This window comes from Ovis aries, chromosome 1 (assembly GCF_016772045.2).
Source record: "Ovis aries strain OAR_USU_Benz2616 breed Rambouillet chromosome 1, ARS-UI_Ramb_v3.0, whole genome shotgun sequence".
Lineage (NCBI taxonomy): Eukaryota > Metazoa > Chordata > Mammalia > Artiodactyla > Bovidae > Ovis > Ovis aries.
Window position 1 is genome coordinate 264696061 of NC_056054.1, and position 22485 is coordinate 264718545.

Sequence of the window (22485 nt, forward strand, 5' to 3'; positions counted from 1 at the left end):
CGGGTGGCCCAGAGGTGGTGGGCTAGAGGCAGGGATGCCTAAACAGATGGTGGCCACTGTATGCTCTCATGGGGGGTGGGTAGGTAGGGGGCCTGAACTGCAACTGCTAATGCTCCTTAGAACAGGTCTGGCCCACATCCGGGCACTGGGGACAGACTGACAATCTAGGCCAGTGGCCAGCAGCAGGGGGCACAGTCAACGGCAACCAGGAATCCTGGGCAGGGGTGGGCAGCCATTCCAGACGGGGGTGCGCACTTGCAGCAGCCGGTCCAAGAAAAAGGTGTGGCTCATAGGGCCTCTGTGGATGGCCGTCCTTGACCAGAGATTCAGGGGCTGGACTGGGACTGGCAGGTGTTAAATGGATTCCTGAGCAGAGGGCTGTGTCCACGCAGAGGCTTGTAGGGAAAGTGTGGGGCCAGAGACTGCACACCTGCTGCCGTGAGCAGGTGCACAGGTGAGCGGAGAAACTGGAGATGGTGCTCCCACCAGAGGCTGGACGACAGCCGGGCTGGGCCCACAGATGGATACCGTGTGAGCCTCTCTCTGTGAACCTTTAGAAAAGGAAGGTTGATCCAGTGCCTGAATGCCAAGAGGTCCTCGCAGGAGTGGGAGAGCTTTGACGGGGAAGGGGGCATTGATGGAGAAGGCAGTGTCCGGCCTCAGCTCCTTCCTTGTCCTCCTAGCGTCCCGCACATGGCCGCAGACTTCACCCCCCCATACCCCCATGCAGCCACTTGGCACCCAAGGGCAGACGGAGGGCACCTACTAGAGTCATGTGGCCTGGTCTCCCATTCAGCACTGGGGCCGCTTGTGCCCTGGAGAGCCTGGCATGGCCCACCCTGGAGGCTTCCCGAGCCTGCTCCACCCTCACCCCAGAGTGTGGGCACCTCTCTGGAGGACTGGAGCGGCGGCCAGCGGCTGCCAGGCTGTCCTGTGCCCAGCTCTGTTGTTTCTGTCCACAGCAGGATTTCATGGCCACTCACAGAACAAGTACAGCCATAAAATGTGAGCTTCTGGCTTCACGTTTGAAACCAAGAAACCAAACTGGTGTTGAAGGGAAGGGAGGGAGAAGCTAACTGGGTCCCTGGGGGTCACCCTGTCTGCCTTAGACCAAAACAAAGGCTTTTCAGCTAAAAAAGTCCACAGCAGCTTGTGAGTTAAAAGGCATTAGTTCAATGTTTTATAGTGATTTCATGTGTAGTTTTTATTTTTTAAATAAGATGCTAAAACAAGAAAAGAAAAATTACCCGTCATGCCTTTAGCTAGAGATAGCATGCTGCGCTGCGCTGCACTCAGCCGTCTCAGCTGCGTCCAGCTCTTTGTGGCCTCATGGACGGTAGCCCGCCAGGCTTCTCTGTCCGTGACGTTCTCCAGACAAGAGTGACTGGAGCGGGTTCCCGACCCAGGGATTGAACCTGTGTCTCTTACATCTCCTGTGTTGGCAGGTGGGTTCTTTCCCACTAGTGCCACCTGGGAAGCCAATCGCTATTGATGTTTGTATGCATTTTTCTAGTCTTTTCTTTCTTGTATATATGAGTGTGTGTGCATGGTGTGTGTGTATGTGGTATGTGTATATGGTGTGTGCATGTCATGTGTATGAGGTGTGTGTATGTGATGTGTGTATTTGGTGTGTGTGTGGTGTGTATATGTGGTGTATACATGGTATTTGTGTGCATGGTGTTTGTGTATGTGGTGTGTGTATATACATGGTGTGTATGTGGTGTGTGTGTGTACATGGTGTGTGTATATGTGGTGTTTGTGTGTGTACATATGTGTATATGTACATGGTAGGTGTGTGTACATGTGGTGTGTGTATATGTGCTGTGTGCATGGTATGTGTGTGAGGTGTGTGTGTGTGTGATGTATGTGACATGGTGTGTGTGTATTTGGTATGTGTGGTGTGTGTATGTGGTGTGTGTGTACATGGTGTGTGTATATGTGGTGTTTGTGTGTGTACATATGTGTATATGTACATGTGGTGTGTGTATATGTGCTGTGTGCATGGTATGTGTGTGAGGTGTGTGTGTGTGTGTGATGTATGTGACATGGTGTGTGTGTATTTGGTATGTGTGTGTGTACATGTGTGTGTGTGTGCATGGTATGTATGTACATGGTGTGTGGTATGTGTGTGTGCTGTGTGGGTGTATACATGTGTGTGTGCATTGTGTGTGTATACGTGGTGTGTGTATGTGGTATGTGCCTGGTGTGTGTATACATGTGTGTATGGTGTGTATGTGATGTGTGTGTACATGGTGTGTATGTGGTGTGTGTGCATGTGGTATGTGCATGGTATGTACGTCGTGTATGCACGTGGTGTGTGTACGTGGTGTGTGTGTGTGTATGTGGAATGTGTACCTGGTGTTGGTGCGTGTATACATGGGGTGTGTGCACTTGGGGTGTGTGTGTATGTGGTGTGTGCACTTGGGGGGTGTGTGTATGTGGTGTGTGTGGTGCCTGTGTGCACCATGTATCAGCTCCCCCTCTGCCCCACACGTCCATCCGTCACTCTCAGGAGGGAAGGGCCTGAGGGTGCTGTGGGAGCCACGAATCTGGGCTCTGGCAGGACCACTGTGGACCCCTTCTCCACTCGCTGCCCCTCACCCTGGGGTTCCTGCGCCCTCCTGACCGCTGCCCTCTCTTTGCAGGACGGCGATTCTCAGTGAAGGACCCTGCACTCGCTACTGAGCTGTGGCCATGGGCCTGCTCGCCTTCCTGAAGACCCAGTTCGTCGTGCACCTCCTCATCGGCTTTGTCTTCGTGGTGAGCGGGCTGGTCATCAACTCCATCCAGCTCTGCACGCTGGTCCTCTGGCCCGTCAACAAGCAGCTGTACCGCCGGCTGAACTGCCGCCTCGCCTACTCGCTCTGGAGCCGTGAGTACTGCCTGCGCTGGGCATGGCACGGCGCGGGGGTGGGTCTGGGACAAGGACAGCCACAAACAAGCCGGCGCAGGGGCCCGTGGGGGTTAGTGCTTGTGACGATGAGACAAGATGGCCGTGGGCTCCGCAGTGGGGAACTAGGGGGCCTCTCCTGGCCGTGAGGAATGTAGGGGGTGCTCAGCCTGAGCCCTTCACTGGGCTGAACCATGCGATGTCCCAGTACCCGAGCCTCTGGACCCACAGAGACGGTGGCTCCATGTGGTCTCACACAGTACCCTGGACACCTGAAAATAAGCACCGTGTAAGCGCACCGCTACTATGCCCGACGCCTGCCAGCACGCGGCCAGTCACAGGCCTCCAAACCCCAGCCCTAGAGCACTCCCCTCGAGTGGCCTGTTATCACGTGCAAATAATACTTCAGCATCTCTCTCTGGACCTGCCTGTCTCTTAACTAAATGTTCAGGCATGCGCAGGTGTTACCTGTGTGCACTGGTGATGTGCGTGCATTTGTGTGTGGAGTCACCCTCAGCTGTCAGAGACTAGGAAGCTCGGTGATGACCCGCCGCTGGCGAGGGAACGCACTGCGGGTTGGGGTTCCCAGGCACTTCTTTGGACCCGTAACAATCAGCAACTTAAACAGCTCTATTTTTTGACCCAATTATTCCACCAAATAAGAATGTAACCTAGAAAGATATCTATAAAAGTATGTATATGCACAGATATATTCATTTTGCCAGTTTTATATTAACTAATATAAAAATGAGCAGCCAAAATGCCCAGTAACTGTGGTGTATCCACCGGATGGAGGCCCACACGGCCTCTAAGACCAGCAGGGGATCTCTCTTTCTTGGTATAGAGAACCAAGTTCAAGATACATTTTTAGGTGAAAACAGAAGCTAAAAAAACAAAGTATAGAGGTGCTACCATGATTTACTGTGATATGTGATATGTGATATGTCTGCACTGGCGTGTAGCTGTCCCTCCTTAGAAAGTGTGGAAGTCAGAACAGAAAATGTGGCTGTCCCGGGAGTGGGGGTGGGAGGGACTCGCTGCTTTTTCCATACTGTGTGCAATTTACTTAGCATAAGAACACCTTTCTTTTACAATGAAGAGCAGGTAGTACCCATTTTATGCCCTATGGGAAGTGGTGAGTCTGTGCACTTGCCCCAAGACCTCCCCCTCCCTAGTGTAGGAGGGCAGCTGAGCAGGCAGTGAGGTGTCCAAGTCCAGGTGTGCATGCCCCAACCAGGGCACAGCAGCCCCACCCATGCTTCCAGCCACAAACAGGCGAAGGTTTCAGTTCCCAGCTGCTTTTTTCCAAAATAAAAGGCCGCCTTCCTGTGTGTGAGAAGGAGAATTAGAAATACTACCACGCAGAGCACATACCAGCGTCGCCAGGGCAGATGGGTACACGCCTGCAGGGCAAATGCTGACTTGTGAAAGTCACAGCCTCCACTGACAATAGCATTCTGAAGTCAAAGCACTTCTGCACAGCCAGACTCTGAGTAAAGCTGGCTTTTTTAAGGCTGTAAATAAAGGAAATCCCTCAGCCACACCCCCGCCTCTCCGCAGAAGAGGATACTAAGATGGAGTATCAGCACTGCTTCCCAGGGCCCCACCTTGGCAGCTCCAAGAGACGGGCTGGGTCTCAGCCAGGACCTTAAAATTTGCTGAAATGAGCAGACTGGCAGTGCCCATGGGGTCAACAGAGGCAAACAGAAATGTGCTTTTGGCCTGAATTAGTCTCTAATTCAGTAGAATCACATAGATTGAAACAAGTCATATATGAACTCAAGACAATAAATATACAACGGAAGATTTAGACAAAAGACTACCCAAAGACCCCAGATTTGAAGAAGAACCAAGGAGCACTTCTAGCATGAAAATTGTAATTATAATAATTTTTTTAAGAAAAAAACTTAGTGAATCTTACATCAGATTAGACACAGCTAGTGAGCAAGTGGGTGAACTGGACAATAATATGAAGAGCTCACAGCCTGCAGTAGAATGACAAGGTGAAGAATATGAAACAGGAGCTAAAGGAGGTAAGGAGAGCATGCAGGTTTATGAAACAGGTGTTGGACTCCTGTCCCTGAGGAGTGAATAAGGAGAAGCACTGTTGGAGAAGATGGTGGCTGAGAATTTTCCTGAAGGGAAAATTCAGTGGTAAGGACTCAGCGCTTTAACTACTATGCCCCAGGTTCAATCCTTGGTCAAGGAAATAGATTTTTTAAGCCCCATGGCACAGCTGAAAATAAAAAATTGTCCAACTTGACCATGAGCAGAAGAATCATGCCGTCAGTCCTGTCTGCACATGTAGTCACCTGCCATCCACGGGGAGATGATATATCTCGAAACAGGCCAAGCCACCCTCAGGCCATGCTGGCCATTGGTGGGACAGAGCCTCCTCAACACACCGCCTTCCCACAGGTGGCTCTGCTAGACCCACTCTCCAGGGGGCTTGGAGCATCTGCAGAGGGCTGCTTGTGTCTGTCTGTCTAAAAGCTGGTTCCTCCTCGCGGCCCCTGAGTGGGCCAGACCTCTTGTTCTGGCCAGAAAGGCCCGGGTCCTGAGCGCCGCCAGGTGAGAGTGTGCACTCACCGTGGCTTGTTCACAATAGCCAGGATGTAGAGATGGCATCCATGTCCATCAACAGACCAACGGACAAGCAAAATGCCGTCCATATGGACAATGGAGTACTACTCAAGAGGAAGGAAATCCTGCTGTTTGTGACAATATGGATGAACCTGGAGGGGATGACACGGAGGGAAACCAGGCAGTCTCAGAAGGGCCAACACTGCCTGATCCTCCTTTGAGGGATCCACATGGCCAGGCTCAGGGAAGTGGAGCAGAGAACGGTGGTGGCCGGGGCTGGGGGAGGAGCAGTGGTGAGCTGCGGTCAGATGGGTGGGAAGTGTCTGTTACCCAAGAGGAGTGAGTTCTAGAGCCCGCTTAGGGCCTGGAGCCCACAGTTAACAGGACCGCACTGTGCACTTGGGTATCTGCGCAGAGGGAGGCCTCAGGTTGAATGTCCTTACTGTGATAAGGAAGGACGTCTCCTCATTCCCAAGCAAACTGCTCTAGAGGCAGCAGCCTCAGCCACCGGCTCTTCCTTGACCAGCTGACACATGGAGGCTTCCCAGAAGGAAGCCGAGGAGGCGCAGGAGCAGGCCATCACCAGGCTGCTCGTGGGTCTGTCCCAGCCCTGGGGCCCCGCCACTTGGGGAGGGGGTGTGAGTGGGGGGCGTTGGCAAGTCCCCGGCAGCCACCCGTGCTTTCAGAGGGACAGGTCAGCCTAGCCTTGGGCCTCTTTTTTCTTAAATAGCAATAAGGAAGTGAAATTCACCCACTTAGAGTGTGGAGAAGCTTTCCGCATGTTCCCCCCACCCCCTGCCATCTCTCCCCTACCAAGCCCCACAGTCACTGATCTACTTCCTGTCCGCATGGCTTTGCCTGTTTTGTGTGGTTCACGTGATGGAATCATGCACTGCATGGGCGTTGTCTGACTCCCCACACTCAGGGCTCCATGTTTCCTGGGTTCATCTGTGTCCTGCTGTGTGTCAGGCCCATGTTCCCACTTCGGCTGAACGATGCTGCCCTGTATGGACGTGCACTGCCCGTTTCTTCATCAGTTGTCGCCCTTCTGGGCTGTTTCCACCCTCTGGCTTTGTGAATAACACTGCCACGAACATCCATGTTCAAGTTTCTACACCAACATCTGTTCTCATTTCTACTGGGCATCTCCCTGGTGGTGGAATTGCTGAGTCATCTGGTTACTCTGTTTGGAGCATAGATGCAGCTGCCCTGTTTAGTTTACATCCCCACCTGCAGCATTGGGCGTCCCAGGGCCTCTGATCCTCGCTGGCACATGCTATGTGTTGTCCATCTATTGGATGACAGCCATCCTATGAGTGTGACGCAGTGCCTGCCTGTGGCTTTGGCCTGCACTTTCCTGGTGACCAGAGATCCCAAGCACCTTCTCATGTTGGCCATCTATAAATCACCCTTGAACAATGTCTGTTGAGGACCTCTTGTCTTTCTATTCCTTTATTCACAACTTGAATGTTGGATGGAAGTGGCCAGGCTATCCCAGGGGCATAGTTTGCCCCTGTTGGTGGGCCTCCATCTCCTCAGGGCCCTGGTCCCTTGATGGAGCTTATGGCGAGTGTGTCCTGAAGCTGACCCCTTCATGGCCCTTCCTCTCCATGGTTTGAGAGTGTGCAGGTGTCGTCTCAGAACTGGCCTTCCATCCAGTCCCACCTCATGTAAAAGAGGAATTTGAGACCCCAGTACATGGGGGGAGCTGTGTGTCTCCCCACTTCTGCCTGGGCTGGTGGGGACCTTCATTGGGAAGGAGAAGCCACCCCCCCGTGCCAAGTCCCATCCTGCCCCCTGGCAGCCTCTGAGGAAGCCACAGTTGTCTCCTGCCAACAGGGGAAGCAGGCTGGGAGCCCACTGTCGCAGTGCTGGGCAGTCCTGCCTCTTCAGCCTTCCCAGGGCTGGTCCTCTCTGAAAACCGATGGGTTGGTGTCCAGCATGGAAAGGACAGGCCCTCTGAAATCCATCCTGAGCCTGGGAGCTACACTTCATGGTCTGAGGCCACCCTTCTTAGGATGCCTGGCCTTGGTGGGTGTGACACTGCCTGGCTGGGTGCCCACTGCCTCCCCAGCCGCCTCATCTGGGGACAGAATGTGTGCTGCCCCATGGGTCCAGAGCACATGTGAAGACCATAGTTGTACATGATGATACAGGTGTCCACCTCAACCCTTTGTAAAGAGTAGCGTGGATAAGAGTAATAGTGCTTAATACATCTCAACCAAAGACCCCCCAGAGGGGGACTCTGGTGTTATTCACTTACTTCTATATTTTGGAGCTTCCTCTGAAACTTTCCACAAAGCCCCGGACTTAGTTTTGGGGGGCTGAGATTGGAACTCCACCACTTTTTCTCTGAGCTTTGGGAATAATAATAACAATAACTCAAGTTGTCTGCTAGAATCTGATGTCATTTATAGGCAGAGTGCCTGGTATACAGTTGGTATTCAATACCTTGTAATGAAATAATAATAATATAATTATGGTGCTGTATTCTCTTAATAAGTGAATGTCTTGTTCACCATCTCATCCAATGGGTTATTTGATTTTTAAGAAAAGTGAAGATCTGATTTTTTAAAATATATATTTCAAATTAAGTCCTTTAGATATGTTGACTACAAAAAAAAAAAATCCACCTAAAATGGGTTTCCTCTTCCATTTCTTCTGTGGTGTTTTTTTTTTTTTTTTTTTTTTTTGGCTGCTCTGGGTCCTCGCTGTGGCACACGGGCGTCCTCTAGTTGCTGTGTGCCAGGAGCATGTCCTCTGCATTGCAAGGTGGATTTCTAACCACTAGACCGCCAGGGAAATCCCCCATTTTTTCTGCTTCCATTTGACTTCTCCCCTGACTTTTGCTTAGAGAGATAATTATAGGTTTAGAAAACTTAACTTATTACACACAAACCATCAAAACTCATTTCCAGCAGAAAATCCCAATCTGGGTGATACTGTGCAAGCCCCGCCCACGTCGGGGAGCAGGGAGGGAGGGCTGGCCGGAGCGTGGCAGTCTGCACCTGGCCAACGTCCAGCGTTGTGTCCACAGAGCTGGTCATGCTCCTGGAGTGGTGGTCGTGCACGGAGTGCACCCTGTTCACCGACCAGGCCACGGTGGACAGCTTTGGAAAGGAGCACGCAGTCATCATCCTCAACCACAACTTTGAAATCGACTTCCTCTGTGGGTGGACCATGTGCGAGCGCTTCGGTGTGCTGGGGGTGAGCAACGTAGGGGTCCCAGGAGGGTGTGGGGTGAGCGACATGGGGTCCCAAGGAGGGGCTGGCATGGCTCCCTGGGGGGTCTGAAGTCTCGAGGGCTCTGAGTTTTCATTTGCTCTGTGTTTAGCCCCTGGTCCCTCTGAGTTAGGCGTGTGAGCATGGCTGACCACATGGGTTCTGGGACTGCAGGCTGCCCCAGGGCTCCCTCCTGAGATTTCCTTTGCAATCCTTCCTCGTTGGCTCAGCTGCCTCAAATGAGAAAGGCTGAGGGGTCCCCTGCAGGGAAGCCCAGTGGGTGGTGGCCCTGGCATCATCCTCAGCAAGCCCCCAGCCTGGCAGCCAGAGCAGCCCTGAAGACCCAGTATACCCTCTAGGCTCCCCTCCTGCCCATGCACCCGCCTGCCAGCATCGGGCACCCTCTAGGCTCCCCTCCTGCCCACGCACCCGCTTGCCAGCATTGGGCAGCCTCTAGGCCCCCCTCCTGCCCACGCACCCGCCTGCCAGCATCAGGCAGATCTGCCCATGGATTCTCATCCAGCGGCACCTGCACTCTGGGGCCCTGCCCATCCCAGTGGCATCATGCTTAGTGTCAGTGTCTCCCGATGACAGCCAGTGCTGAGGGCTGCCTGCAGGGTGCTGCCCGTGGGGACTTCGTGGCCATGATGCACCAGCTGCTCCCCCTCCCTCCAGAGTTCCAAAGTCCTGGCGAAAAGGGAACTGCTCTATGTGCCCCTCATTGGCTGGACGTGGTACTTTCTGGAGATTGTGTTCTGCAAACGGAAGTGGGAGGAAGACCGGGACACCGTCATCAAAGGCCTGAAGTCCTTGGCCAACTACCCCGAATACATGTGGGTGAGTGAGACAGCGGGGCAAGGCCACACAAGCTGTGTTACCTTGGGCATCAGGAATGCAGCCCAGGTTATTAGTTGTAAAGCCAACAAGAGCCTCTGAGCCCCAGGGCCACGGCCCCGCCCCATGCACCTGCGGGCTTGGGAGCCCCTCTAAGCCACCTGCTTCCATCTGGGCCCACACAGAGGAGATCCTGCTGGGCTGAGTTGGGAGCACCCCTGGAGTGTTAGCGGAGAGTCTGCCCAGGCACCCAGGCTGTTCTGTGGCGCCAGCTGTCAGGACAAGCCCTGTGACCCACAGTCCTGTGGGTCAACGTGGACTTCAATTCCTAGAAGGTTTGCACTGCACTTAAAGCAGCCACCCTTCAAGGGCAGAGCAGGGCCTGGTGGGTCCTTTCTGACCCCTTGGTTGGAGTTTGACGAACAGCCATCTGAAATGATCGGTATCAATCAGTTTGAAATCAGTTCTTTCTGATTCTTCTTTCTGGTCTCTGACGGCAATTATTTATGAACCGGCTGTTTATGTATTTGGTGTCTGTAACTCACATTGAGGCAGAGGGATGGAAGATTTTGTTTTCCACAAGCCACCCGGAGGCTGGCGCCCAGGGACAGCGAGTCTCACTTCTCCAGGAAGTGTCTTTTCACTCCCTGGGAGTAGGCGCAGTGCTGCCACCATCTGTGTACAGATGTGACCGCAGCATCTCTAACTGGCCTCTGTCCCCCACCACGACCTAGTTCCTCCTGTACTGTGAGGGCACACGCTTCACGGAGAAGAAGCACCGCGTCAGCATGGAGGTGGCCGCTTCCAAGGGGCTGCCCGTCCTCAAGTACCACCTGCTGCCTCGGACCAAAGGCTTCACCACCGCGGTCCAGTGCCTCCGCGGGACAGGTAAGAGCTGCCTGCCCTGACCACCACCAGCCCAGACTCCCAGCCAAGTGAGAAATGAAATCAGTGATTTGCCAGAAACCAAATCAGTGAGTTCTGTGTAAAATACAGAATGCCAGTGGCATGAAAAGGAGATCTGAGTTTGTGGATTTACATGTTGTAAGATTCTCGTGGGTTTTTTTTTGAGGTGATAAAATACTAGTTAATGGAAAACAACTAAAGTGATAATTTTAAAAAAGTATATACCTGAAAACCTTATAAAGGAAAAAATATATATCCAATTAATCCAAAAGGATGGCAAAATCAAAGAAAGGGACAAAGCACAGGATGGATAGGAAACAGCCAGACAGTAGCTTTAAACACAAGTGACTCAACTAAACGCCCCAGTGAGAGATGGGAACCCTCACAACGGGCATCCAGGTGGAGAGCCACGGTGGGCCAAGCTGCCGGATGTCACCTGTCACCCTCTGCGCCCTCCCTGCAGTCACAGCTGTGTACGACGTCACGCTGAATTTCCGAGGAAACAAGAACCCGTCTCTGCTGGGGATCCTGTATGGGAAGAAGTACGAGGCGGACATGTGTGTCAGGTCAGCTACTGCCGGCGCTGGCGGGGGCGGGGCCGGGGCTGGCGGGGGCGGGGCCGATGGGGCGGGGCCGGGACCAAGCCAGCGTGCACCTTCTGCGCGGCTCCTCCCCTCTCCCGGATGCCCCCACGTGGAGGTGCTGGGGCATTCCACCCTCTAGGACCCGCGCATGGTGGGGCCCGTACAGAGCAAAGGAGGCTGCGTGAGGTACAGGCAGAAGGTTCCAGAAGCTCCAAGGGAGGCGTGATCCCTCCCCTTGGAGGGAGCAGAGGCTTTTGGGAAGAGGCTTTAGAGAGCTAAACCTTGGGCAGTGAGTAGACTTTTCATAGGCAGGAGAAGGACGAGCTGTCCCATCCTCAGCGGCATGCGCATGTGGTCCCCTTTTCATGGTGTACGGCCATCTAGACCACCTGGGAGTGATGGTGGGGTCAAGGCCGTGTCCTCGCTGAGTTGGCAGGCTCTATCCTAGCCAGCCTGAACCCCCTTGGGTTAGAGGCAGTCAATACGGGGGCACATCAAGCTGGGTAACACAGGGCTGCTTGGGATGGTGGGATCCATGTCTGTAACAAAAGACCAAGGCCGGGGACTAGAGTTGTATGCAAGGTCTTCCTGTCTCACAGCCACACTCTGACCTCCACATTTCTCTGCCTCAGGAAGAAAAGACAAACACCCACAAAGTCTGGCGGGGGGTGGTGGTGGAGACACAGTAGTAGCCGCCAGGGGTTGGTGATTTTTCCGGGGCCCTGCAGGTCCCCGTCCTCCTCAGGGAGCCCTTGAGGCAGATCTTGGTCTAGCCCCTGGGTAGTAAGGGGCTCTGGGCATCCCAGATGCCCATGGTCAGAGCCGGCAGGTGGAAAAGCAGCTGGTGGAGGGGGGACCTACCTGGTCCAGCTCCAGGCTGGTGCTCTCGCCTGCCCCCAAGCTGCACTGCCCTCTGCGTGGACATTCAGCTCCAGTGGGAGAGGACTGGTGCTGTAATCTGCTCTTTTTCTCCTTTGTTGCAGAAAACGAGGGGCTGTATTCAGTATCTTAATAGATATATTCTTAGAATTTTGGAAAGTTTCAACTTACTGCTTTGTATTGTGTACCATTTGGGTGTTTTGGGCAAAAGCAATATTCCAGTGAGTCCAGAACATATCTGTAATCAAATAAGTCAAGGTTCACATGACCCAGTGGAGTTTTGCTTCATTTTCCCATCCCCTACTGAAGAAGATGCCCCAGGGACTTGTGATTAGGCAGGGCCAGGGCCATGGGGATGGTGCCTTGAGGCTCTCCTGTGTCCATGCTGGCTGTTGGGGCCACCATCCTCAAAGTGGCTTGAGTCGACTCGAGGAGATAGCATTCATATTTGTCTCATCATTTAAAATTCTTACATATTTCATGCTTCATACAGCAGACACACAACAGAATCCGTATGTGGTATCTGTGCAATTAGGGGAGAACAGTCAGTTGAGTTTGACGCTGTGGGCAGTCACCTCTCTGCAGACAAACCTCTCCTGACTTCCTTTCCGTCCCGAGGTGGTGCCTGTGATGAGTCCTTCAAGTGGTACCTCTCTCGGTGTGGTCTGGGGACTCCTGCAGTGCCCCACACCTTCCGGGTCCACAGAGCTAAACCGTTTTGTTTACTAGGGGGCTAGCAGTCTTCTTCTGTCCTCTTGAGTGCACAGCGGAGTCTCCTGGAGGCTGTGTGATGTGTGCTCAGACGTCTGATTGCGTGTGCTTGTAAAAATCCTGTTTTCATTTTGAATATGGTAAAATGGATAAGTACAACCCACCAGAAACAAAGTTCTCAACTTTTAGAGAAAAAAAAAAAAAAGGTTGATATTCCTTCAACATAGGAGATTTGCCTCTGGCTGTGGAAATTTCTCCTGTCTCTTCTCTCACCCTGGGCCCTCCGACATAGGGAGTCAGGCCCAGCAGCGGTCCGCTGGTTAAGTGCGCTCGGCGGCCCCTGCTGGCGATCCTGAGGTATTGCAGTGCCCTGTAAAGAGATCCTGGTCTTAACAGGTAGACATCTCCCATCCTGGGGCTGGTAATTCAGCTGGTGATACGGTTTACACATAAGCCACTGTCCCAGTTGAAGTCAGCAGTTTGTTAGGTGAGATTAAATTTTCAAACTCTCTTTAGCTTTTCAGGCAAGTAGATTTCATTTGTGAAAGATGAAGTTTTCTTTGCCTCATGAAAGACACTCTCAGCGATGATCACATCCAAAGATGAACTGCAAGACCAAACCTCCTGCTGAGGCTAATGAACAGTCAGCCTGCCCAGTGGAGCTAACTGCTCCTGTCCATGGGGACACTCCTGAAGTGTCCCCGTGCAATGCTTCAGCACTCCTGGACATTTGAGGCGCCTGCCGGGGCCCTTCATGATCCCCCACAGTCCTCCGAGGCACGGGACACTGCTCGAGGGAAAGCTACTTTGATGTTTGTGTGTTCTTAGAAATTGAGAGTCAGATTTGAATAGAAAAGGCAGGACTTTGAATAGAAAAGGCAGGACTTCATAAACTGTACCAGGAGAAGGTAAAGGGGTCTCACAGAAGTTCCTGATGCACAAGAAGTTACTTTTCCCTGTTTCAGTTTGATATCATCTGGTAATTCACTTTGCTTTCAATCTTCTTAATGAAACAGGAGATTTCCTCTGGAAGAGATTCCACTGGATGAGAAGGAAGCAGCTCAGTGGCTTCATAAACTGTACCAGGAGAAGGTAAAGGCGCCCAGCTCCCCCCACCTCCACCCCTACCCCTGGGGTCTCACAGGGGTTCCCAAGGGGCAGCTAACAGGGCAGGCAGGTAGCACGCCGACTGCCTCTAGAGACAGGCATGCTGTGCCACTCTCAAATTCTTCTTTCCAATCCTTTTCTGCGCCTTTCATTTTTCCTAACTTTCAAGAAATTAACAAACTAGAGAAAAGTATACTAGATATCACAGTGCTTGTATAACCATTGCCAATAATACCACATTTGTTTCATTTTGTGTGTGTAACAGAAATTATAGGTGTGCAACACGCATTATATGTGTGTCTACATATGATTTAATATGTAAAAGACACACTATAGATGATAGGACAGCCTTCTTGGTGACCCCACGCAGCCCCTCCTCCATTCCCCTGACATGTCTCACCCCTGACTCTTCGGTTTGTTTTATACACACAAACATACAGGGCACTAGGTTCTCATCTTCAGCAACAGAGAGGCTCAGATAATCAGAAAGCCCTTCTAGTATAAAACACATACCCTTTTATAAGGGTTTTAACCAAGTAGCAGGAGCTTCCCAGGTGGTGCAAGGGCCGAGAGTCCACCTGCCAATGCGAGAGACGCAGGTTCCACCCCTGGGTCGGGAAGATCCCCCGGAGTAGGAAATGCAGCCCACTCCTGTCTTCTTGCCTGGAGAAGCCCATGGACAGAGGAGCCTGGTGGGTTCCTGGTGTCGCAGAGAGGCAGACATGACTGAGCCCACGTGCAGCGGCAACCAAGTAATGTATGAAACATAAACCTTCAGAGGAATTTAAGCAAACTTTTAAAACTAAAAAATAAAATGCACAACCTTTTAAATGCACTGACAAGTGCTAAAAAAGAGTAAGGGACCTCTCTCAGGAGCGAAAGAGGACATGGGACTGGGAGTCAGCTGGGAAGGCTGTGAGTGGAAGCTTGCGGAGTCTGTTGGTCTGCCCACCCTGTGGTCTTATGGAAACAAAAGACATGGATTTGACCTCACTCGGGGCTGGAAGTTAGAACTGAAGACCCTAATGAAGCTGGGACCCTGTTGGACTTTCATCCTCATGGAGGCTAACCTGGAAAATGAACCTGCCAGCACAGGGAGTGACTCTGAAGCTTACCTTTCCCCTCTGAGTCTTGAAACATCTCCCTGGTGATTCATAATCACAGCACTGTCCTTAAACAGGCGGGGGATTGACGTCATACTAACAACATAGTTCAAGAACAAAATCAAAATATCAGCATAAAAAAGTGGCTCCAGGTGAATCTCTCCAGAGTTCCTGAGAGAAGCACACATAAAGCTAGACGAGCACGACTCCAGGCTCAGCTGCTGAGACTTCTGCTGGAGACGCGCTCGTAACCGGGACCCGCCACGCGCGAGCACGACAAGCAGACAGAAAATTAAACCCTCCCGAAACTTCAGCTATGGAACTACCACCAGGCAGAGACTCAGGTCAGCTTGCTTGAAATGACTAAGCAAAAAGGAAGGGATTGAGGACTTCCCTGGCGGTCCAGTGGGGAAGAATCCACCTGCCAATGCAGGGGTCATGAGTTCAATCCGTGGTCCAAGAAGATTCCATGTGCTGCTACTGAGCTCATGTGCCACAACGACTGAAGCCTGTGCACCCTAGAGCCCACGCTCTGCAACAAGAGGAGCCACTGCAATGAGAAGCCCGCACACCACAACCAGAGTCGCCCCCACTCACCCCAACCAGCGAAAGGCCGCGTGCAACAACAAAGGCCCAGCACAGCCAAAAATAAAAATTAACAAATATTTTTTTAAAAGAAGAAGGGATTGAAAACAAAAGAATAAGACCGATCAAAAATGGAACAGATTTGAGGAAAAACCAAGTAAGATATACAGGCATGAGAAATCTAGTAATTGACAGTAAAATCTTAGTTAACAGATTAGATAGAAGATTTGATACAGCTGAAGAGAGAATTAGAAGCTGGAATCAAGACTGCTGGGAGAAATATCAACAACCCAGATATGCAGATACCACCACCCTCATGGCAGAAAGTGAAAAGGGACTAAAGAACCTCTTGAAGAAAGTGAAAGAGGAGAGTGAAAAAGCTGGCTTGAAATTCAACATTTAAAAAATTAACATCATGGCATTTAGTCTCATCAGTTCATAGCATATAGAAGGCGGGAAAGTGGAAGCAGTGACAGACTTTATTTTCTTGGGCTCCCAAATCACTGCAGATGGTGACTGCAGCCATGAAATTAAAAGACGCTTGCTCCTTGAAAAGAAGGCAATGAAAAACCTAGACAATGCAGAGACGTCACTTGGCCGACAAAGGTCCATATAGTCAAAGCTACAGTTTTTCCAGTAGTCATGTAAGGATGTGAAAGTTGGACCATAAAGAAGGCCGGGCACTGAAGAACTGATACTTTCGAGTTGAGGTGCTGCAGAAGACCCCTTGAAGAGTGCCTTGGACTGAAAGGAGATCAAACTAGTCAATCCTAAAGGAAATCAGTCCTGACTATTCATTGGAAGGACTGGTGCTGAAGCTGAAACTCCAATACTTTGGCCACCTGATGCGAAGAGCCAACTCATTGGAAAAGACCCTGATGCTGGGAAAGACTGAAGACAAAAGGAGAAGAGGGTGGCAGAGGATGAGATGGTTAGATAGTACTACCGACTCAATGGACATGAGAGGAAACTCCAGGAGATAGTGAAGGACAGAGAAACCTGGTATGCTGCAGTCCGTGAGGTCCCAAACAGGTGAATACAACTTAGCAAATAACAACAACAAAGGTTTTGAGGAAATTACTCAGCACATATCACAGGGGAAGTGAACACATAAAAGGAAAGTTAAAAGATCCAGAGGCTAACAAGATGTCCAGAATGTAACAATTAGAGCATCCAGAGGATAAGGTGGGAACAGTGATGAAGAGCAGTTGTCAGGGATAACCATAAAACCTCCAGAGTTGAAGAACATGGGTTTTGTCAGGTTCAAGAAACACAAGTCAGGGATGGGATAGATTAAAATAATGTATGTACATACATATGTGTACACATGCACACAAATATACATGAAATAGAATAAACAGAGAACAAAGAAAATAATAACAGCATAAACTATTTAAGCAGAAAACAAAGCTACAAAAGAGGAATCCAGTGCACCGAAAGATTTTCTTTAAACCTATTAATAAAATGGAAAACCTTGGGCAAGGCTGACCAATTAAAAGAGAGAAGGAATACGGTGTGTGCCTGTCCCGTGGTGGATGGGCAGAAAGACGTGTGCATGAGGGTGCAAAGGAGAGTGTGTCTCTGGATCAGGGTTAGTTTTTAAAAGTTGGAACCTCTTACAAAGAGTGATATCTCCCAGCAACAGTATTTGCTTATTTAGCAGGAAGTGAGAAATAATCTAAAAGTGCATTATTAGAAAATAGATACATTATGTTTATTCATTTGCTGGGATACAGTTAAAATGAATGAACTGCATGCATATTCTTAGTCTAACTGAATCTTGAGAAAGCAGGTGTATGAAAAGCAGACTGCGGTAGGCGTGTGGTGTGATGCTACTCACAGAAAAGCACACGGCACAGGAGCGGTCCCAGACACTGTCATAGAGGTGCCCGTGCATGGGGTGCAGGCGTAAACCCTCCTGGGGAAGGAGCGCACGCTGGCCTTTGGGTGTGTGAGGAATGGCTGACAGGTCGGGACGGGAGAGACTTCCACCATCTGCATCGTCTGCTTAGGGGCAGGCAGGCAGAGTGGAGCGGGCTGAATGAACGGGCTTGAAAATGTTCTGGAACCCCACGGGAAGGGCCCTTGGGGTGGGGGGGGCACGTGTGGGCACCCTGAGGTATCCTCATAGATGTAAGGGTCGCAGCTGCTCCTGAGCTCTCAGGCCTATGGCGCCCGCCCCATGCCCCCTGGGTTGGCAGGGGCAGCTGGTGTCTGACCACACATTGGAAGAGGCTGTGACACTGGGTATTTGTCAAGACCCCTGCCCTGTTTTTAATGAAATGCCAAACACAGCTGAAGAAGCTAAATGCAGAAAATAAAAAAGAAAAAGGTGAGAGGTGAGACCCAAGCCCCTGAGGTGATTAAGATCACGTGGGTGCTCTTTCCAGACTTGGTCCCAGACACATGCCTCGTCATACATGTTTTTATTTATATGGAATTGTATGGCACTTAGGTTCTTCAGAAAACCCAGACTATCGTGAGTGTATGTGCTTGCTGGCACGTGACGTGTCACAGCCGCGGAGAAGTCTATCTCGGCATCTCGGCTGCTCAATCAGGCAGCTGCCGCTCGATGTTTAGCGTGGCCCCATCTCCCTGTCGAGGACGCTTTCACGTCCTCACCTGCTCCCTGTCCTGCCATCATTAGCCGCCAGGACACGAAGGAAGGAGAGGTTAGGCAGCTTTCTGTGCATGACACAGCTGGCGGGCCACGGACTCCCTGCACCGGTGGCTGCCGCCCTCGCTCTGGAGGTGTCGCCAGAGATGGTGCAGGGCCTGGCAGACGCTGCAGTCCTGGGGCTTGGAGGTGCCTACTGTGTGCCAGGCATGGGCTGATCATTTTCCTAGGAAACTTGCCTGATCGGAGGGTTTATGTTTCTCAAGCTTTCGATATAAGCCAACCACAGATGAAGGTCATGTCAGCTTCATCCCGTGGCCCGTGTCATGTGGCCCGTCCACTTCAGGTAGAGTCATTTCTCACTTTTGGGTTATGACAGCAGCACATGAAGGCCACTGTTCGGTTGACTCTTCCAGGATGCACTGCAGGAGATATATAACCAGAAGGGTGTGTTTCCGGGGCAGCAGTTCAAGCCCGCCCGCCGGCCGTGGACGCTCCTCAACTTCCTCTCCTGGGCCACGCTCCTCCTGTCTCCTCTCTTCAGTTTCGTCTTGGGCGTCTTTGCCAGTGGATCCCCCCTCCTGATCCTGACGTTCCTGGGGTTTGTCGGGGCAGGTAATGAAGGGGAATGATGGCGCGGCTCAAGGGTGGGAGCCTTCTGTGTGCTGGTGGCCATGCCCAGGCCTGGAGACGGTCACCCAGCAGCTGGGGTCCAGCCCGAGCCTTGCCAGCCTCAGGGAGCAGCTCTGACCAGTGTGCAGGGCCATCTCTCCAGAAAGCTGGCCGGCCGGCCTGCCACCTGCCTGGCATCTTGGGCCAAGAGCTGCGTGGGGAGGGTCCTGGCCACTGGGTTTGCACTTGGGCAGTTGGGGGCGTGGGCTGGCATGCTGGGCCGAGGTTCCCCAGGACACTGCCATCGCTCGCGCTGTAGCAGACTCAGGGGCACTAAGTGTAGAGCACTGCAGGCCTCAATGGGCCCACACCTACCGCTGCTCCCCGCTACCCAACCCCACGGTCTGACTGGGTGGGAGAAGGGCAGAGGACCCGCCCCTCGCCCCCAGGAAATTCTGAGGTCAAAGGCAGCCCCCCACCCACCCACCCAAAATGACTTTTCCAGCTTGATGGCAAGGCGATCAGCTAACCTAGCCTTTTTCCTGTTTTAAAGCTTCCTTTGGAGTCCGCCGACTAATAGGAGTGACTGAAATAGAAAAAGGCTCCAGCTATGGAAACCAAGAATTTAAGAAAAAGGAATAATTAATGGCTGTGATTGAACACACATAACCTGACGGTGGTATCCAATTAACTCAATTAAAAACAACAACACATCTAGAGCGGGAAAAAAAGACACTTAGAAACTATTTTTCTTATTAACTGGTGACTAATATTGACCAATAAAACTTGAGCCAAGAGTAAAGCGGTCGGCAGACCTGCAGATGGAGACGCCAGCCTCGCCCCTGCGCAGGAGAGCCGGGCTGGGCGCCTGCTCTGGGGGGCGGCCGCTCCCGCCCCCAGGGATACGGGGGCTCTACCTGGCCCGAGGGAGGCTTTGGAAACGTTCTCTTCTCGCGCTTAGATCCCGTTTTCGGTTTTTATCAATTTTCTTGGGAATTTCCCCCGGCCCTCGCCTCTTCCCCTGCACCCCCTGCGGACTCTCCACCCTGCTCCCGCTGAGAACTGTGTGCCTGGGTCCCCAGGCCCCCAGAGCACCTACCGGCCGCTACCAGCCCGCACCCGGCCTCCGGGCGGTGGGGACGTGGCCTGGCGAAAAGCACACTGGGCGGGGCTGCGACGGGACACGCCCCCTCCCCCGGAGCGCCTACCTAAACCTGCCTGCTGACACCTTGAATCCGTTTTAAAGCGAGTGGAGCCAGCGAAAACGTGGTGAGATGTCGAATTCGGCCCATGCCCGGAGCTTAGCTCCGGTCCCCCTTGCTCCCAGCGGACAGCGGCCTTTCATCCCACCGGGGGCGGGGCCGCAGGGGGCCGGCCCCCCACCCCCGGCAGGGCCGGTGCGCCAGGGGCGCTATGCAGGGCTGGCAGGTACTTTGAAAAGGCGGTGCAACATCACCCTGTCTTCTAAAGGTGATTGGAGACTGTTCACTCGGAGCTTTTTAGAGGTTTTGTTTTCACAGTTGACCTGGTGGAAACCAGAGGTGGGGAGCCTTCCCCACTCCGTCACCTCCCTTCCAAGCAGGTGCGTGTGTCCTGGAGAATGGTGGCCTTTTGGGGGAGGCAGGGGAGTCCCTAGTGTCCGGGCAGCATCCTCTCCAGCCTGCAGCCGAAGGGAGGTGTTTCGTGCACTCTCGGGCCTCTTGGCCTGGCGGGGCTGGAAGCCTTGGGGTTGCCCAGCAGAGTGGGCGTGGGCCGCCCCTTCAGCTCCGCCACCCGCCTGCATCCGACTTTCTTCTTAAACTTTCAACTTGCTTTTTTAAAGTCACACTCCCCTCATCTTTTTTAGCAAGGGAAAGAAAAAAATGGGTGTTATCTCTGCTGTCCTGTAACCAGCATTCAGAATAGAGGCAGGTTGAATTTTCTAGGGGGGAAAGAAACAAAAGAAGAATGGGCGAAATTATAAACCAAACTGGAAAAAATAATTATGCATTGGCCCTAAGTCTGAATTCTGGGGAGACCTGTGGAAACAGCAGATTGCCTTTACAGTGATACTATTGAATTCTGGGTCGGTGACCTTGGTGATGGCACCAAGGCCGCAGGGATGTGACCCGCAGTTCTGTGCTCGCTCACAGTGACTGTGAAGGCACACACGTCCTCTCAAGGCTGGGCACTGAGACAGTGTGGAAGGCAGCTACCCTCTGCCACAAAGCTTGCCTCCCGCTTCCCTTCGGGCGTGGAGCCTGACACGCAGTAAGGCCACTTCCACTTGGGTGAGCGGCTCCCTTAGATCTTGTTTTTCTTCACACAACATGCTGCTCACCTGTGTGTGTGTGTGTGTGTGTGTGATTTGCTAATCCACTCATCCCTGAAGAGCTTAAAGAAAGAAGTTGAAGGGCACTACTGTGAAGCTACATTACCTGGAAAGTGCAAATTTAGATCTTTTACCATTTAATTAATAGTTCTTGCTTCCCAGCTAAGTTCCCTCCCCTTGAAATTGATACACAATATGTCAATTCTATACTGAGTCAGTAACCAGCTGTGAAGACTCCTGGGTGAATGGAGATTGAGACCATGTGTAGGTTTTAAATCTCAGTGACTTCCTTCTGATTTAACGAAGATTAGCTTGTGCATTTGAATACCAAGCCCTTTGAGAGCAATAAAAATTACACCATGAATGTTTGCTTTTTTTTTTTTTGGAGGGGTAGATCTTGCTTTTCATCCACTTCAGAGGGAAGAGGGGGAGGCTCCTTTAGTTTTTCTAAATTAATAAATCTCACAACAGTGCTTTTCTTATTTCTTTTCCTTTAACTCCTTTGTTACTGATGTTCTCATTGTCCCAAATCAGGCTGAGTGTTGGGACAGTCCTCCTGGTCACAACCAGGGAGGGTGTACTCCAGATTCAACACACGTGGCCCCAGGTTGGGTCGGGTGGGACCAGGAATCCATGGCGTTGGCTGACTGCTCTGCCAGGGGAGGGGTTTGCTGAGCCTCTGGGGGTGTAGCTCTGTTGCTGCAGCAGCTTCCAGAGCCAGCCCCACTCCCGCTGGAGAGACGAAAGGCAGCAGCTCCAGGCCTTGGGTCCCTCCCACGGGTGCCCGATGAAGGCCAAGTTCTGAGTCCAGGCCGCTGGATGGTGTATTTCTTAGCTCAGGCCCCGGCGGCCTGGACTCAGAACTCGGCACACGTGTCCTGGTGCCGCCTGGCAAGTAGAGTCTGGGTCCTGGGCCCTCCTTGTGTGTCCAGCCTTCCCTCTGGGGGGCTCCAGAGGCTTCTAGGGTGCCTGCAGCACTGTGACCTTGTGACAGGTGCCCCTCAAGGTCCTGTGACAGCCCTGGAGCAGGTGAGCAGATGCTGGGGAAAGGCTTACCTGCTCAGGGACTTTTAACCCCAAAGAAGTGACCCTGGTCATCAGCTCCTTGGTGACAGTGTGCTGGATGCACAGCCCTGTCTGAGCCACAGCCCCCCGCTGAGCAGCAGAGTCAGATTGAAGAGATGGTCTCTGTATGAACTGCTCAGTCATGACTTGAATCAGCGACATGAGTAGTACTTGCTTGTGAAGGTGACGCAGGCATGACCGCCTGCCAGGGCAGCTTGGAGTCTCCGCCTTGTTTGCCCGGTCACCCCCGACCCCTGTGTGCGCCATGGCCTGAGCTCTTTCTCACTCTAACTCAGTTGCTGAGCACCGCCGTCCCCCTGCAGAAGAGTGGTACACGCAGTTGCGTACAGGTCAGGTGCTGTCTCCAAGCTGTCCACACCTGTGTGACCCCCGTTCGTGTCAGGTTTGAAGAACAGGTCCCCCTGCACGTTGCTTTGTCTCTGCCTGAGACGCCTAGAGACAAGCCACATAGAGTC

The 22485-nt window shown here is 52.2% G+C and overlaps 1 protein-coding gene across 9 annotated transcripts in view; it reads left to right on the forward strand.

The window, feature by feature from the left end:
* AGPAT3 (1-acylglycerol-3-phosphate O-acyltransferase 3) overlaps positions 1 to 21308 on the forward strand; it is an 89126-nt gene extending 67818 nt beyond the window's left edge. For all 9 annotated transcript variants that reach the window (XM_015092679.4, XM_015092678.4, XM_060406075.1 and 6 more), the window contains 8 exons: positions 2646 to 2872; positions 8511 to 8680; positions 9371 to 9532; positions 10264 to 10417; positions 10899 to 11001; positions 13626 to 13701; positions 18438 to 18636; positions 19187 to 21308. In XM_015092679.4, the coding sequence (XP_014948165.1) occupies positions 2695 to 2872; positions 8511 to 8680; positions 9371 to 9532; positions 10264 to 10417; positions 10899 to 11001; positions 13626 to 13701; positions 18438 to 18636; positions 19187 to 19275 (1131 nt within the window). In that variant the 5' untranslated portion in view covers positions 2646 to 2694 and the 3' untranslated portion in view covers positions 19276 to 21308. The remainder of the gene's footprint in view (positions 1 to 2645; positions 2873 to 8510; positions 8681 to 9370; positions 9533 to 10263; positions 10418 to 10898; positions 11002 to 13625; positions 13702 to 18437; positions 18637 to 19186) is intronic.
* The last annotated feature ends 1177 nt before the right edge of the window (positions 21309 to 22485 follow it).